Source organism: Neovison vison, chromosome 1 (genome assembly GCF_020171115.1).
Source record: "Neovison vison isolate M4711 chromosome 1, ASM_NN_V1, whole genome shotgun sequence".
In the NCBI taxonomy this organism is placed as follows: Eukaryota; Metazoa; Chordata; class Mammalia; order Carnivora; family Mustelidae; genus Neogale; species Neogale vison.
In genome coordinates this window covers 212,232,297-212,249,171 of record NC_058091.1, presented here as the reverse complement: position 1 = coordinate 212,249,171, position 16,875 = coordinate 212,232,297, and the positions used below count along the sequence as shown (strand labels likewise).

At 43.3% G+C, this 16,875-nt stretch overlaps 1 protein-coding gene across 1 annotated transcript in view; it reads right to left on the bottom strand.

The window, feature by feature from the left end:
- The window catches only part of ARSB (arylsulfatase B), a 171,297-nt gene extending 157,784 nt beyond the window's left edge, over positions 1-13,513 (bottom strand). Inside the window, exon 1 of the mRNA XM_044266527.1 lies at positions 13,073-13,513. Coding sequence (XP_044122462.1) covers positions 13,073-13,390 — 318 coding nt within the window. The 5' untranslated portion in view covers positions 13,391-13,513. The remainder of the gene's footprint in view (positions 1-13,072) is intronic.
- Positions 13,514-16,875: the final 3,362 nt, after the last annotated feature.

Sequence of the window (16,875 nt, the reverse complement as noted above, 5' to 3'; positions counted from 1 at the left end):
CTAGATTCAAAAGCTTTATAACATATACTAATTGGCAACAGTGCAGGATAAGGAAAGATAATATTGTAGGGAACCCAAGACCCAGTGGAGATAAATGCTATGCCCAGATTTCTTTAAACAGAAAGCTCATCCATCACACGCACAGAATTAACTCTGATAGCTATAAAGCCCTGCCAAGGGATGCTGTGTGATTCGGTTTTCCTAGTCCATGGGCACCAAGCCAGGTGGTCAGCTGAAGCCTGTTTCTATTATCTACAATCATATGGAGCAGAGAATTTGTTCTTTTCAATTCCCGAGAATTTATGTGACAGAGCGTTTTTATGGCATTACTGGGGAAGCGGAAGCCAAACTCTGGATGGCAGCCAAAGACATGTTTTTAGTCTGTTCAAACACTATTTGAAGTAAGGAAGCTGTAATGTGTAAAGAAGCAGTAAACAGGCAAATGCTGAGCTGGTTCCAACTGAGCACTTTAGTTTAGCACAGAATTATAGATCCACACACCACGCTTCGTGGGGCAGGATGATGACAGGGCACCAAGAGGAACCAATGAAAAAACAAGTGCCCTTTTGCAAACACAGCAGCCTCTATGACAATTCCATTCGAACCCCCCTCTTCAACGTTCAGAGAGCAGGTATGAATGGAGAAGATTATACAGCTAATACAGACAGTTCAGAGGAGCTGCTCTATACCGATCATGTGTGAACATCTCTTCTTCATTAAACCAAAGCCTCTTTCCAAAAACAGCTTCCCCTCTAAGATTTTACTGAACCATCCAGGCTTTCCTGCACAAACGCAAAAGGTCCACAGAGTCCGTGAAGGACCTGGCTTGTCTCTAGGTTCTTTCCATGAGATAACTGATGAGCACCCTTGTGTGTGTGGTTTTTTGCATATAAAATTTATCTGATCCTGTGAGTTATTCCAGCCTGTGTAAACATGGAAAATCCTATCACTGTCATCTCATGAACTGAAAAAGGAGAAAGCTCTATCTCCTGGAGGGAGAAGGAAGGAGGGGGGCTCCCACCCTCAGAACCTCTTCCTATACCCCCTTAAGCAGTCCAGGCTGTCTGTTGATTGGTTATCTGCAGGATTTGGAAGCTCAGAGGGCACTATTTCTGCCACACTGATAATAAACTCTCCCAGGGGCTCCATGAACCACGGCCACACATAGGGCAATGAATGCCATTTCTCTCCTAACTTAATAATGCTGAGATAATTAACATCCAGGTGAAAGGAAGGAAGATCCTGTCCTATCAGTTGGACCTGTGTACGATGCACTCACACCCTCACAGCACCCACGTTGTTGCACCCCTCCTGCTACAGTCCTTTAAAATTCAGAAAAACAGGCAGCCCCACCCTCCGCTGTATACCCCAGGGGGCTGAGAGGGAAGCTTGGTGACCGGAACACAATGGCAGATCTAGCTGGTGGCGGGCCAGGAGCCTCAGAATCTCCAGCCTACTTCTGAGCCGGTACACTACAGGTTTTAACCACGGTCAAGTACCACTCACGCGACCTTGGGGTTTGGGCCTGCAGCTGCCCCACAGAACAAATAGCTAGTGGAGAGTCTGCCCCCTCCCCTGCTTAAGCCTTCTGAAAAGCAGTCAGCTGCCCACGCTGTCGAAGCCAAGAGCTACAGAACACACATTATGTGCGTCGGGGGCCTGACTCTGCCATCTGGCCTGGTCCTCCAGAACCCCGGCTGCAGAGCTGGCTGGTGTCACTGACAGTTTTAAGGGTCTATTTATTTTGGTGTTGATTAGCAAAGAGTGTAGATCTCTGGTTAAACCCACAAAGGGATGCTGTTTGTAGAAAGAATAAACAAGGCAAGAACTGAATCGGTGCCTTCCTCTGTTTAAATTATAAATCCAACCCAAAGCCCCAAAGGCAAAGCTAGGAAAACAGGGAGGAAAAGAAATTTTTAGTAAAGTGATAGGACTAAAGAAACACAAAGAGAGTTACCAGACAGTGACAGCTTATGTTCAGGGTGATTCTTGAAATAACAAACCCCAAAAATCAATTCGCAAGAAAACCCCGTAAGTCAGTGGATCCTACTCCACTCGGCCCCAAACTTATTTAATTCCACGTTTCCAATTATGCGGGAAGTAAAATATGTAAAACATGGAATTGTTTCTTTAAAGTACTTTCAATGTTTGCCAAATATGGCTTCCAGATGCCCCTTGCCTTCTGGGAAAATGCTTCTTGGCTCTGGCCAGGCTTACGAAAGATACTGTCTTCAGCAAAACAAAAGACCCATCAAAACAAGTCATCTTTGGGGCTCCCTGCATTAAAGCCCCCGTGTGTTTTAGGAGGGGGCTGTCTTAGTTGTCACTGTGGAGCTAATGCATCCTCCGTCCCTCCCTTACCAAAGCACAGGAACAGAAGCTAACAAATGCTTCTCTTCAGAGGCGCCCATGGTCCCCCGACTGTAGGCTCTTATTTCTGACTCCTTGGATGCCACTGCCAGACGGCCCTACGCACACTCCCAATCTGTGACCTACCTCTTTCCCCAGTCACCCTGCCCACTTCTAGCTCTTCACTCCTCTTTGCCCCACTTCTCGTCGTAGAGCCCAGGGAGAGAAGACCAGGGACAGGAGTCCACGGTCCCCAGGAGAGGCAAACAGGTGGAGGGTTGATAAAGGATGGGCAGGCAGGCGCTGAGGACGCTAAAGAAAAGAAGCAGGGAGGTGAGAGCATCCTCAGGCAGAACCCATTCCTCTTTCTGTGCCAGTAGGCAATGCCCTATTCTGCCTGGAGCCATGGGTCTCAGCTGCTCACATTCTTAAAGCAAACTTGAAGCCGAAGTCAACAATTCCTGGCAATGCTGCTGACAGTCCCCTTCCTATATTTCCTGTCCAAGGTTCTATGTTAGGCATGAGTGAAAAGCCCTGAAACGTCCTGTCCATTTATCAATGTGATTAAGAAAAATGTGACTTGGGTCCCTTAAGAATGAAACCTTGGAGTCATCTTTCATTGCTTCTATTCCCTGCGAAGGTTACAGAGTCTGGTGGAGCGGCCTCCTCCGTTCCCAAGGTGAGAATGTTCCCAGTTGAGGATCAAAGTTACTTTCCTTACTTTTTTCCTGGAAGGAAACGTTCCCACTAAGACCTACTGCTATTTTACCCTTTAATCTCTTTTGTTTCTTAAAAAGAACGCGGGGGCCCTAGAAATGGCATATCACCATACGTGGTGAAGACAGTGAGCTTGAACTCTCTCAGGAAATTCTCAGCTGTTAAAGTATTTAGCACATTCATTCATTTAGTTGTTCAGCACTGACTGCTTCTCCAGGCCAGGGACAAGAAAGGCCATCTACTGGACAAGTCAGACGTGAGAACAAACAACCATACTTACAATATGTACTAAGAATACAGAGCTATAATGAATACTAGGATTGATTAAAGTTAATTTGTAAGAATATAGAAAATTAGGGGTGCCTGGGTGGCTCAGTGGGTTAAGCCGCTGCCTTCGGCTCAGGTCATGGTCTCAGGGTCCTAGGATCGAGTCCCACATCAGGCTCTCTGCCCAGCAGGGAGCCTGCTTCCCTCTCTCTCTCTCTGCCTGCCTCTCCACCTACTTGTGATTTCTCTCTGTCAAATAAATAAATAAAATCTTTAAAAAAAAAAAAAGAATATAGAAATTTAGTATTTTCAAGTCTTCTTTTGAACTAAAAAGCACTATACAAATTCTACTAAAAGTTGACAGATTTTTATTTATCTGACCACTTTGACAAACATCTTTATTACATACTTTTATTGGAATATATCTGACATATAACATGGTGTAAATTTAAAGTGTACCACATTTACACATTCTGACATCATTGCCCTGTAGCAATATTTAGCTCATCTATCATGTTACATAATTATCCTTTCTTTTTAGTGGTTGGAATCATTTAGTTCTAGTTTCTTAGCAAACGTCATGATTGTAGTACAGTATTCTTGTCTGTAGTTGTTGACTATACTGTACATTAGATCTCTAGGTTTTATTTACTGCTTGTTGCACATCTGTACCCTTAAACAACATCTGTCCTATCCTCCCTCCCCGTGAAGGACTTTTAAATTAATACTTCAATCCTGAAATTTCAAACAAGGGGAAAGTGAACATAAAACCTATTTCATTATAGGCACAACATGCCTCCAAATGATACCAAGAGAGTAATAAACAGGGGCTCTGTACAGAAAGGAGGACTGAGGGCCAAGATGAAAAGATTTTTTTTTTAAAGATTATTTATTTATTTATTTGACAGACAGATCACAAGTAAGCAGAGAAGCAGGCAGAGAGAAAGGAAGGGAAGCAGGCTCCCCGCTGAGCAGAAAGCCCGACGCGGGGCTCGATCCCAGGACCCTGAGATCATGACCCGAGCTGAAGGCAGAGGCTTTAACCCACTGAGCCAACCAGGCGCCCCGAAAAGATTTTTTTTTTTAACGCATCTATTTAAATCTCTTAAACGTAAAACTTTGAAAATATTTCCTAAAGACAATTTCAAAAATAAGCTTACTTTAAAAAAAAAAAAAAAGTGGAGGGGGGTTAAAAAATTGAATTTTATTACATGAATAACATGTATCCAAGGAATGCCACATGGCAGTCATTGTGGTTTCTTAATGTGTATTTACTCAGAACACTGTTAGATGAGAAACATTCTTAGAGTAGCCTTCAATGTAACATTACTATGAAAACCCAAACAAGTAAGCTGAAGTTTAATATCTTATCATGAGCAGGCAGTATGAGGACAGGGAGACCCTGCCTTCACCTCTGAGCTCCCAGCGTGCTTTTCATACCCTTCCCTGCTTAGTTCCAGCCAGAGACCTTACCGGTTCTCAGAGCTCACTGCTGCAGCTGGGTCTGCACTGGGCTGTCCCTCCCACGGGTCTAAATTCTCTTTCCCTGGATCTCTGAATGGCTGACTCTTCATTCAGGCCTCTGGCCCTATCTTTTTGGAGATAATTCCCTGAGCCACTTAGCACTTTACCTACTTTATTTTCTTCTCTACATTCATCACCAGGCCCTTTAAATCCACTTAGCTAACTCATTTGTTTATGTGTTTACTTCATTCCCCCCCCACCCCCCTAGGTCTCTCCTTCCCCTCATCTCACCTCCAACAGACTGCAAGCAACAGGAGATCCCCAGAGTACAGCACAATGCCCAACATAAAGAGCTGCTCAATAAATAGTTGTTGAATGAAAGAATGAATGAATGCATTATACTTAGTGGTGACAGACTGAAAAGCTTTCCTCCAAGATCAGAATAAGAAAAGGATGTCTACTCCTGCCACTTCTAATCAAGAGTGTACTGTAGGTTCTAGTTAGGGCAATTAGGTAAGCATCCAGAATGGAAAGCATCCAGATTGAAAGGAAAAACCAAAACTATTTCTATTTGCAGATGACAGGGTCTTGTATATAGGAAATCCTAAAGCTATCACACACACACACACACACACACACACTTTCAGAACTAGTAAGTTCAGCAAGGTTGCAGGATACAGGTCAAATGTCAGGTACATTTCCATACACTAGCAATGAACAACTGAAAATGAAATTAAGAAAACAATTCCATTTATGACAATATCCAAAAGAGTAAAAACTTAGAACTAAACATAACCAAAGAATTGTAAGACTTGCATGCTGAAAACAACAAAACATTATTGGAAAGAAAGTAAAGAAGACCTAAATAAGTAGAAACATATCCCTTGTTCATAAATGAGAAGACTTACATTGTTAAGGTGGTAATATTCCCCAAATGGATTTATAGATCAATGCAGTCCCTATCAAAATTTCACTGCATTTTTTACAGAAATGGACAAGGTGATCCAAAAATTCATATGGAAATGAGAGGGGCCCAGAAGAGCCAAATCAATCTTGAAAAAGAACAAAATTGGAGGACTCAGATTTTCTGATTCTGAGACCTGCTACAAAGCTAGAGTAATCAGGATGGTGTCGTGGTGCCACAAGAATGAACATATAGATTGAGATAATAAAACTGTTAAGTCCAGAAATAGACCCACAGACCTATGGTCAACTGATTTGTGACAAGAGTGGGAAAAGCATTTAGTAGGGAAACAATTCTCTTTTTAACATATGGTGCTAGGACAACTGGGCATCCACATGCATCCACATACCTCAAAAAAATACAAAAATTAACTAAAAACGCTTCAGAGACTTAAATCTAAGAGCTGAAAGTACAAAACTTTTAGAAGAAAACATAGAGGTAAATCTTTATCACTTTAGTGGTTTCTTAGATATGCCACCAAGACCACAAACAGCAAAGAAATTAAGTTGAACTACATCAAAATTTAAAACTGTTATACATAAAAGGACACGATCAAGAAAGTAAAAGAAAACCCACAGAGAAAATATTTGCAAATCATGTATATGAAAAGAATTTAACATCCAGAATACACAAAGAACTCCTACAACTTAACAGTAAAAAGACAACCCAATTTAAAAATGACTGGAGTAGAGATTTTCTCCAAAGAAATAGACAAATGACAAGTAAGACATGAAAAGATGCTCAAGGCCATTAGGGAAATCCAAATCAAAGGCACAGTGAGATACCATTCCATAGCCACTACCGTAACTAGAAAGCTATGATCAAAAAGATAGGAACGAGGGCTGGCAAAGATATGGAAAACCCAAAACCCACATACATTATTGTGGTGGGAATGGTGTACCTCCTTTGCAAACAGTTTGGCAGCTCCTCAAAAAATTAAACAGAGAGCTGCCACATGATCTAGCACTCCACTCCTAGGTATATTCCATGGGAGGTGACCAAAAACAATATGTTCACACAAAAACTTGTGCATGGACATTTGTAGCAGCATTATTCACAACAGCCAAAAGACAATGTCCATCAACGTATAGATGGATAAATAAAATGTTGGCATATCCATACAAGAGAATATTATGTGGCCATAAAAAGAAATGGTACATGTCTTAATATGGATGAAAAGAGATCTACCTTATGATTCCATTTATATGAGGTCCAAAATAGGCAGATCTATAAAGGCAGAAAGTGGATTAGTGGTTGCCGGAGGCTGGGGGAAGCGGGGAATGGGGGGTTGACTGCTAGCAGTTACAGGGTTTCTTTTTGGGGGTAATGGCAAGTTTTAGAATTAGACAATGTTGATGACAGCACAACCTTGCAGATATGTGAAAAACTGATAGATTAGACACTTAAAATGGTGCATTTGAAAGTTGCATGTGAAATACAACTTAAAAAAAAAAGTTGAGTGTAAGAGGGGTGCCTGGCTGGCTCAGTCAGGGGAACATATCACCCTTGACCTTAGGGTTGTGAGTTTGAACTCCATGCTGGGTATAGAGATTACTTAAAAATATAATCTTTTTTAAAAATAGAGTAACAGAAAATCGGCAATATCTTATGTTGCAGGTGGGAATGCTGATTCATAAAACCTATTGAAGTACAATTTTGTAGGATTTCTCAAAATTACGAATGCATCTACCCTTAAACCCAGAAAAAGTCCTTTTCTAACCTTTCTAAGAATTTATCCTACCAATATATTTAACCATGTGTAAAAAGATATATAGTGAAGGCACTGACTTCAGCTTGGACATATCAAAAGACTGGAAACAATCTACACCTCCATCATGATGTGACCGGTTAAGCAAATTATAATATATCCATTTAACAAAATAGTATGCAGATCCATGTAACAAAACACTATACAGTCGTAAAAATTGAGACTGCTCTTTTATAACAACGTGGAATTATTTCAAATGTAAAATAAAACAAACACGTGAAGAGTGTGCTACCATCCACATAAAAAGAAAGGGAATGTTCACATATGTATTTGCTTGTATATACATAAAATACCTTTCAAAAGATATACACATACAATTCAGATAACACTGTTTGCCTCCAAACGGGATGCCTAAGGAACAAATCAGTGTGTGTGTGTGTGTGTGTGTGTGTGTGCACGTGCATGTGCATAGGTGACGATTTCCAGTAATCTTTGAGTTTTCAAACCACTGCACTTTCTACTCAAAAAGATGAACAAAATATACATTTAAAGTATTTTTAAAGTAAGTAATGAACGAGTCATTAGGTTGTAGAGAGACCTGAATTCTAGTCCTGAATTTACCAATAACCATTTACTTCCTCTTCTGATCAGTCTCCCTCTTCCTCATTCCATCAAACTCTACGCATTTTTCACCAAAGTATGCAGGTTTAAAAAGGTTCATACATGAGGATTCTGAACAATTATATGTCTCAGTATAAAAGGCTGGGTTCAATTTCCTATAGAAGCAAGTTCCAGCAGAACAAGCAGCACAACCTTGCAAGGCGCGTAGCTCTGAGCAGGAGTAATCTCTCTTCCCGCCAGTAGATGGGGTCAGTAGCTATGATCAGGTTCATCTGCCAAATTAGAAACCTGCTCTAAGGGACACAAGGACTTAGCCTCGAAGAACTGTTGAGCTAGAACAAGCCTGAGAGTTCAGCCCAGCTCCTGTATTTTACAGATGTGAAAAATGATGTCCACCTGGTCAGAGTGTGAAGACGGACATGGTGAAGACTGGAATCCACATCTCATTATTCCCACCCAGTCCTGTTCATTAAATACTTTAATAAGCCAAAAGACTAAAACTCAGAATTTGGGAAAACTCAGTTCAACCAGGCTAGGCTTAGTTACCACTTTACACTTTTCTAACGTTACAAGAAGGGGTGCCTGAGTGGCTCAGTTGTTAAGTGTCTGCCTTCTGCTCAGGTCATGACTCTGGGGTCCTCGGACTGAGCCCCACATCAGGCTCCCTGCTTGGTGGGGAGCCTGCATCTCCCTCTCCCACTCTCCTGCCTGTGTTCCCTGTCTTGCTGTATTTCTTGCTGTCAAATAAATAAATAAAATATTTTTTAAAATAAAAAATAAAGTTACATGACTATGGGAAGGATTGGTCTTTACATATTTTATTAAAAGATGGTTAAGTTGGGCGCCTGGGTGGCTCAGTGGGTTAAGCCGCTGCCTTCGGCTCAGGTCATGATCTCAGGGTCCTGGGATCGAGTCCTGCATCGGGTCTCTGTTCAGCAGGGAGCCTGCTTCTCTCTCTCTCTCTCTCTCTCTCTCTCTGCCTGCCTCTCCATCTACTTGTGATCTCTCTCCATCAAATAAATAAATAAAATCTTTTTTTTAAAAAAAAAGATGGTTAAGTTCACAGATAGAACTATTACATAGTTCTTTCAAGTACCTAATTTTGAAATAGTCAACAAATTTCCTCATTTTAGTGTCTAAATTTTTGCACAACCCGTGACTCGTTCAGAAATAAAACCTCTCCCCCTATTTTCATTCTCCATTTAACATAGGCAACTCCTAACTTGAAACATGATGAGTTAATTTTTTGTTGTTGAGATGTTTGGAAATGACCTAAATACCCCCAAATAATGGATTATTTAGTAAACCTGAAGCAGTTCTTGTGATATTTTTAATAATTCTGAGTGGGCAACACAGTGTTGTGGTTACAGAGCCACACGGCCTGGCCATGTCCTGGTCTACCACTTACTAGCCCTGTGACCTTGGGCAAACTTCTTGCCCTCTTCCAGCCTTGGTTTCCTTGTTATCAAATAGGGATAAAAGTAGTACCGATCTCATTGGGTTGCTGAGAGAAGTCAGTGAACTAAAGTGTAAAATGCTCAGAATGGTATCAGTCTATAGTGTCTGAGGACAATGAAGCTCCTTAGTTCTACCTGAAATGTTGGGTCCTTTAAAAAAGAATGCTTGCTAGCCTGAGGTAATTTGTAATTGGGTCTTCTGAACTCAGAATAAAACAGGGGAAAAAAGTCAAGTAAAACGTTCGGGGAGGCTAGCTTGCTACACTGAGCGGTCTCTGAACTGTTTCAGAATACTTAGCTTCTATCCTTCCTTGGCTCCTTAACTACAGGATACTCTAAGCTCATTTTTTCTCCAAGATGGAATGGTGGTGACTGGTGGAGAAGGACGTTAGGGGACAAAAGCAGCCAATTATAAGAACAAGTTTTATAAAGTATGGTACTTCCCTGTTCAAGTCTGTAAGAAGGGAGGAAGTTAGAGAAATGAATGGCTCTCCCATTCTTCTGCAATTTAAGTTCAGTTCTCTTATTTCAGGGCAAATGCAGAACTATTTGGAGTACACCCTGCCATTCTCTCCTTTCTTCTTTACTCAAATGCTCCTTTACTCCTACTAAGGGTCCAGGGTGAGATCTGCCTTTGAGCAGGGATTTCTGATTATACCTTGCAGTCAAAGCTAGACCTGGGGAAAGTACTTAGGTCTGCTGGTGAAGGGAGCCATCCTTTACCTCCATGGAAACCTGAGCAAGAGCTACTTCTCAGTGTCGTAGTAAAACTCTATCTTTTCTGTTTCTACAAGTCTTCAGATCAGTGTGGAAATTTTATCCACCAATAAACCCTCCCTTCTCTTGATTTCTGGACAATGAGGCTAAGATTGATCGAGCGGCTACATGAACACAGATTGAGGAGGGCAAGATTCAAGCATATCCTGCAACTTGCAGAGTAAGGGCTCAAAATATAATTGTTGAATAAACAACACGTGTATAAGAAGGTATGCTTGTGTTCTCAAACAGTCTCCTTTTATTGTATTTAATATAATAGCCATAATCACATCAGGGTCTTAAAATCATCAATCTTACTCAGATTAAGCAAAAAGTACACAATTTTATGGGCCCGAGATGACTACTGGATACAGGAGGGGAACAAGACCCAATTTTACCACTTTCTAGCTATGTGATTCTTAACTTTTAATCAAACTTCTACAAGTTCATTTCCTCATCTATAAAAGGGGATTAAAAGTTACAGCTACCTCATGGGCTATTTCAAGAATTCACTTTAAAAACAGTAAAGCACCATGCAAATGTTCTCGATATTCTTATTCATCTAACATATGTGCACGCTCTCTGTAAGTACACGTATCTCTGTTAACTAAAGAGACGTTTTTATTTTTTTAAAGATTTATTTATTTATTTGACAGACAGAGATCACAAGTAGGCAGAGAAACAGGCAGAGAGAGAGAGAGGAGGAAGCAGGCTCCCCATTGAGTGGAGAGCTCGATGTGGGACTCGATCCCAGGACCCTGGGATCACGACCTGAGCTGAAGGCAGAGGCTTCAACCCACTGAGCCACCCAGGTGCCCCTAAAGAGATGTTTTAAAAGAAAAGCTTTTAGAGATAAGGTGAGCTTTCACTTCTCATCTGTCAGATTGGCTAGTATCAAAAGAACAAGAAATAACAAGTGTTGGTGAGGATGTGGAGAAAAGGGAGCCCTCCTGCCCTGTTGATAGAAATGTAAGTTGTACAGCCACTAGGAAAAACAGTACAGACATTCCTCAAAAAATTAAAAATAGAGCTATCGCATGACCCAGCAGTACCACTTCTGCATAGTTATCAGAAGAAAGGGGCAAACCAATCTGAGGAGATCTATACATCCCTATGTTCTCTGCAGAGCTTTTTTTTTACGATTTTTTTTTTTCATTTGACACAGAAAGAGAGAGCAAAACACGGAATACAAGAAGGGGGAGTGGGAGAGGGAGAAGCAGGCTTCCCGCTGAGAAGAAGCCCAGTGCAGGACTCGATCCTAGGACCGTGGGATCATGGCCTGACTCAAAGGCAGATGCTCAATGACTGAGCCACCCAGGCGACCCTGCAGCACTCTTTATAATAGCCAAGACCTGAAAGCAACCTAAGTGCCCATCCACAAATAAAAGATAAATTAGATATAATATACCGTAAAATATATTATATATAAATGAAATATTACTCAGCCATAAAAAAGAATGAAACCCTACCATTGTCACAACACGGATGGAACCTAGAGTGTATAATGCAAAGTGAAGTCCGAGAAAGACAAATACCATATGATTTCACTTATGTGTGAAATCTAAAAACCAAAACAATGAACAAACAAAACAAGATTTATAGACACAGGCAACAGTTGGCTTCCAGAAGAGAGAGGGGTTGGGGGACAGGTGAAAAGGGTGAAGAGGATTCAGAGGTACAAACTTCTAAAAAAAAAAAAAAAAGTCATGAAGATATAATATACAGCACTGGGAATATAGCCAATAATATTGTCTTAATTTTGTATGGTGATAACAACACCTAGACTTAGTGTGGGGATCACTTCATAAAGTATAAAAATAGAAAATCACTATGATGCACACCAGAAGCTGACAGGATATTCTACACCAATTATACTTGAACCCTAAGTAGGTAAGAAACCTTGCATCCAGCGCAAGGTTAAATCAAAATGAAAATCAAAATCTCAGCAGCCCAAGAAAAATCAGCCTCCCTAGGTGCACTGTGCCGAGGACTGGAAAAATGAATCTTTGGTCGGACAGTCCTAACCTAGGACCGCTGGGTTCGCAGGAGAGCAGAGTTCCACCCTCGGTGGGCATTCTTCCCCCCCCTTTTTTAAAAATAGATTTTATTTATTTATTTGACAGAGACCACAAGTAGGCAGAGAAGCAGGCAGAGAGAGAGAGGAGAAAGCAGGCTCCCTGCTGAGCAGAGAGCCCGATGCGAGGCTTGATCCCAGGACTCTCAGATCATGACCTGAGCTGAAGGCAGAGGCTTTAACCCGCTGAGCCACCCAGGCGCCCCCACTCTTCTCCCTTTATCCGACTCCCCCCCCTCCCTCGGCTCCACTCCGGGTGCCGAGCCCCCTCCCTGTCCTCGGTGCGTAGTCTAGACTCTCCGCAGAGGCCGCTCAGACCCTTCGGCCTACAGCTCGCAGGCCCAGCAACTAACACTCCCCTCGAAACCCTTTCACCCCGACCTTTAGAAAACGAAAGACAGAAAAAGCGCCGGAGGAGGTGGGGCTCGGAGGACTGCGGTCGCCTCCGGGCGGACATGCGCAGAGGCCGCGGCGGCCTGCGGGCCGGAGGGGAGCGGGGACCGCGCGGCTAGGGAAGGGGAGCAGCCGCCTGGGCTGACCCAGCTCGGGGAGCTGACCCCGCTAGCCGGCGCCCGCCCCGGCCTCCCGGCCCCACCTCCCAGAGGCTCGCGGGCCGCCGGGTCTAGCTGCGGCCGCGGGAGGGGCGGAGCGCGGCGCCGGCGGCGGGCTGGCGGGCCGCCGGGGGCGCTGCGTACCTGGTAGCGACCCGTGAGCAGCTGGCTCCGCGAAGGCGTGCACAGCGGCTGCGTGTAGTAGTTGTCCAGGAGCACCCCGCCGGCCGCCAGCGCGTCCAGGTGCGGCGTGCGGATGTTGGAGCCGTGGAAGCCCACGTCGTTCCAGCCCAGGTCGTCCGCCAGCACGAAGACGAGGTGCGGCGGCCGGCCGGCCCCGGCGCCTGCGCCCGGCGGGGCCGCCAGCAGTAGCAGCCGCAGCAGCAACGGGAGGACGCCGGGGAGGAGCGGCCGCCGCGGGCCGGGGCCTCGGGGCAGGCTCGCCGCGCCGCGCCGGCCCATTCTTCGCCGCGTACGGTACCCGCGCCTGTGGCTCCGGCAGCCCCCGGCACCGCTTGCAGAATCAGGAACTGGGCGGCCGGGCCTGCCCCGCCCCCGCACGGGATCTCACCCCCGGCGGGCGGCGGGCTGTAGAGGCCTGGCCCCGGGGCCCCCGCCGCCTCTGACCCGGCCCGGGCGCGTGTGGCGGGGGAGGAGCCAGAGGAGAAGCGCCCGGGGGCTCCCGCTCCCCGGCTCCGTGGAAGCTCCGCTGATGCTTATGAGAGCCAATATTTCTTCTCTTTCCAGAGACGAACTTTGCAATGTAGCATCCTCATAGGAGCAGACGTAGCCTTTTTAGTAACTCTTCGCCATTTACAAGCATTTTCTTTAAATTTTGCCGACAGACTCGGCAGCTAGGAACTATAAATAATGTACCCTCTTCCCCCCCCCCCCCCCCCAGAGACTAACTCAAACTCACATCCTGAGCCGTAATATTTTAAAGGTCGTGAAGGAATCATTTCTGGCAAAAGAACTCATAGACTTGTGCAAGTGGAAGGTCGATGGGGAGGCAGAACGCTAGGTGATGTTTGAGATGCATTAATGAATAGCATACGACCGTGAAGCCACTTCCTCCTCACTACCCAAAAGAGGGCCCAATCAATACACACTCCGATGGCGCAGTGCCATTTTGAAGGTGCAGTTTTACTTTAGGCTGCCCTGAGGATTGGGGGGTGGGGGGAGGCTGCTGTGTGGCCATTGAGTGGCTCATTAGAATGTTCAGGTATGAGCCTCTTCATGGCTGACTCCTCGACATTCAAGTAGTGAGCCAAAAAAGTATAGAATGTAATTTGCCTGAAATCATCTGAGGATGGAAGGAAAAGTCTCTTAACCGCATGCTCATTGAAGTGGCAAGTTAGCCTTATGACCAGTACATTCCCACCACCATCCAAAACTGTCTGCCTCTCTGTGTCTGGAGATAGACTGTAACTGTTTACACTTATGGGGGCTGGTGGGTTAGGCACTCTATCCTTTCAGGTTATCTGAGTCTGATGCCATGGGAATTATTTCACAGCTTTATAAGTTGTGGGTAACTGGTACCGAGGGAAACTATTTCTTTTTTTTTTTTTAACATGTTTTCTTTAAATTCAATTAATTAACATATAATGTACTATTGGTTTCAGAGGTACAGGCCTGTGATTCATCAGTCTTATATATAATATCCAGTGCTTATTACATCACATTTCCTCCTTAATGTCCATCCAGTTACCCCATCCCTCCCTACTGCTCCCCCCACCAGCAACCCTCAACTTGTTTCCTATGGTTGAGTCTCTTATGGTCTGTCTCCCGCTCTGGTTTTGTCTTATTTTTTCCTCTCTTCCCTTATGATCTTCTGTTTTGTTTCTCAAATTTCTCATATCAGGGAGATCAGTTGATAATTGTCTTTCTCTGATTGACTTACTTCACTTAGCATAATACCTTCTAGTTCCATCTACCTCATTGCAAATGGCAAAATTTCATATTTTTGATGGCTGCATAATATTCCTATGTGTGTGTGGGGATGTGTGTCTGTACCCCATCTTCTTTATCCATTCATCTGTCGATGGACATCTGGGCTCTTTCCATAGTTTGGCTATTGTGGACATTGCTGCTATAAACATTGGGGTACCCATGCCCCTTCAGATCATTACATTTGTATCCTTGGGGTAAGTACCCAGTAGTGCAATATCTGAGTCATAGGGTAGCTCTATTTTCAACTTTTTGAGGAACCTCCATACTGTTTTCCAGAGTGGCTGCACCAGCTTGCATTCCCACCAATAATATAGGAGGGTTCCCTTTTCTCCACATCCTTGCCAAAATCCTGTTGTTTCTTGATTTGTTAATTTTAGCCATTCTGATTGGTGTGAGGTGGTATCTTGTGGTTTTGATTTGTATTTCCCTGATGATGAGTGATGTTGAGCACTTTTTCATGTGTCTGCTGGCCATTTGGATGTCTTTTTTGTAGAAATGTCTGTTCATGCCTTCTGGCCATTTCTTGATTGGATTCTTTGTTCTTTGGCTGTTGAGTTTAAGAAGTTCTTTATAGATTTTGGATACTAGCCATTTATCTTATATGTCATTTGCAAATATCTTCTCCTATTCTGTCAGTTGTGTTTTAACTTTGTCAACTGTAGAAACTAATTCTTGTTTATACATATGCAACTGAATTCTCTCCAGTGGAGTGACAATCCCCACCGCCAAGGAAACAAATTTTGCCTTCACTTGCACATTTGTTTTAATATGCATGGTCTGATTCTTGGGTTGTCCTTTGAACTAGTTTTAACACCTTACCAGCTTCCTCATTAATTGAATCAAATAAAATCTTTAACACGTATTTGTTTTTATATTTGTACAAGGGTCTTTTTATCTTTTTTTTTAAAAAATTATTCTTTGGGCACCTGGGTGGCTCAGTGGGTTAAGCCGCTGCCTTCGGCTCAGGTCATGATCTCAGGGTCCTGGGTTCGAGGCCCGCATCGGGCTCTCTGCTCAGCAGGAAGCCTGCTTCTCTCTCTCTGCCTGCCTCTCCATCTACTTGTGATTTCTCTCTGTCAAATAAATAAATAAAATCTTAAAAAAAAAATATTATTCTTTAACATATGGAGTATTTTCCTTGTACATATAATTACTTTTCTTTGCATAAAGTGGATTAGTTAATGACACATCCAAGTTTAATCTCTAGTGGAATCAGTGGAATTTAGCAGGAAAAAAATGTAAAGTTAGCATTACTCTCAAAAGAATAATTTTGAAGAGCTGTTTGATTCTAATTAAGGCTTGAAAATTTCATTTAAAGACACTGTAAGAGAATGGATAAGGAAGACGTGGTCCATATATACTATGGGGTATTATGCCTCCATAAGAAAGGATGAATACCCAACTTTTGTAGCAACATGGACCGGACTGGAAGAGATTATGCTGAGTGAAATAAGTCAAGCAGAAAGAGTCAATTATCATATGGTTTCACTTCTTTGTGGAGCATAACAAATAACATGGAGGACATGGGGAGATGGAGAGGAGAAGGGAGTTGAGGGAAATTGGAAGGGGAGGTGAACCATGAGAGACTATGGACTCTGAAAAACAACCTGAGGGTTTTGAAGGGGCGGGGGGGTGGGAGTTTGGGGGAGCCAGGTGGTGGGTATTAAGGAGGACACATATTGCATGGAGCACTGGGTGTGATGCAAAAACAATGAATACTGTTAGGCTGAAAAGAAAAAAAAAAAAAATAGAGTTCAAAGCAGAAAAATAAATAAATAAATAAAGACCCCATAAGAGATAATAAAAGCTTGAGAATTTTCTACTATGCCATTGCATGTCCTTTCTCTCCATAACTGTTTCTCCCTACCCTTCCTGATAGAAATCAAATTGCCCAAACATGGCTGTTGATCTGCAGAAACAGTTCCTCCTTTGACCACCTGCTCCAAAACTAGCTACACTTACACTGAGACTTCCCATATTCTGCATTTTCAAACAAA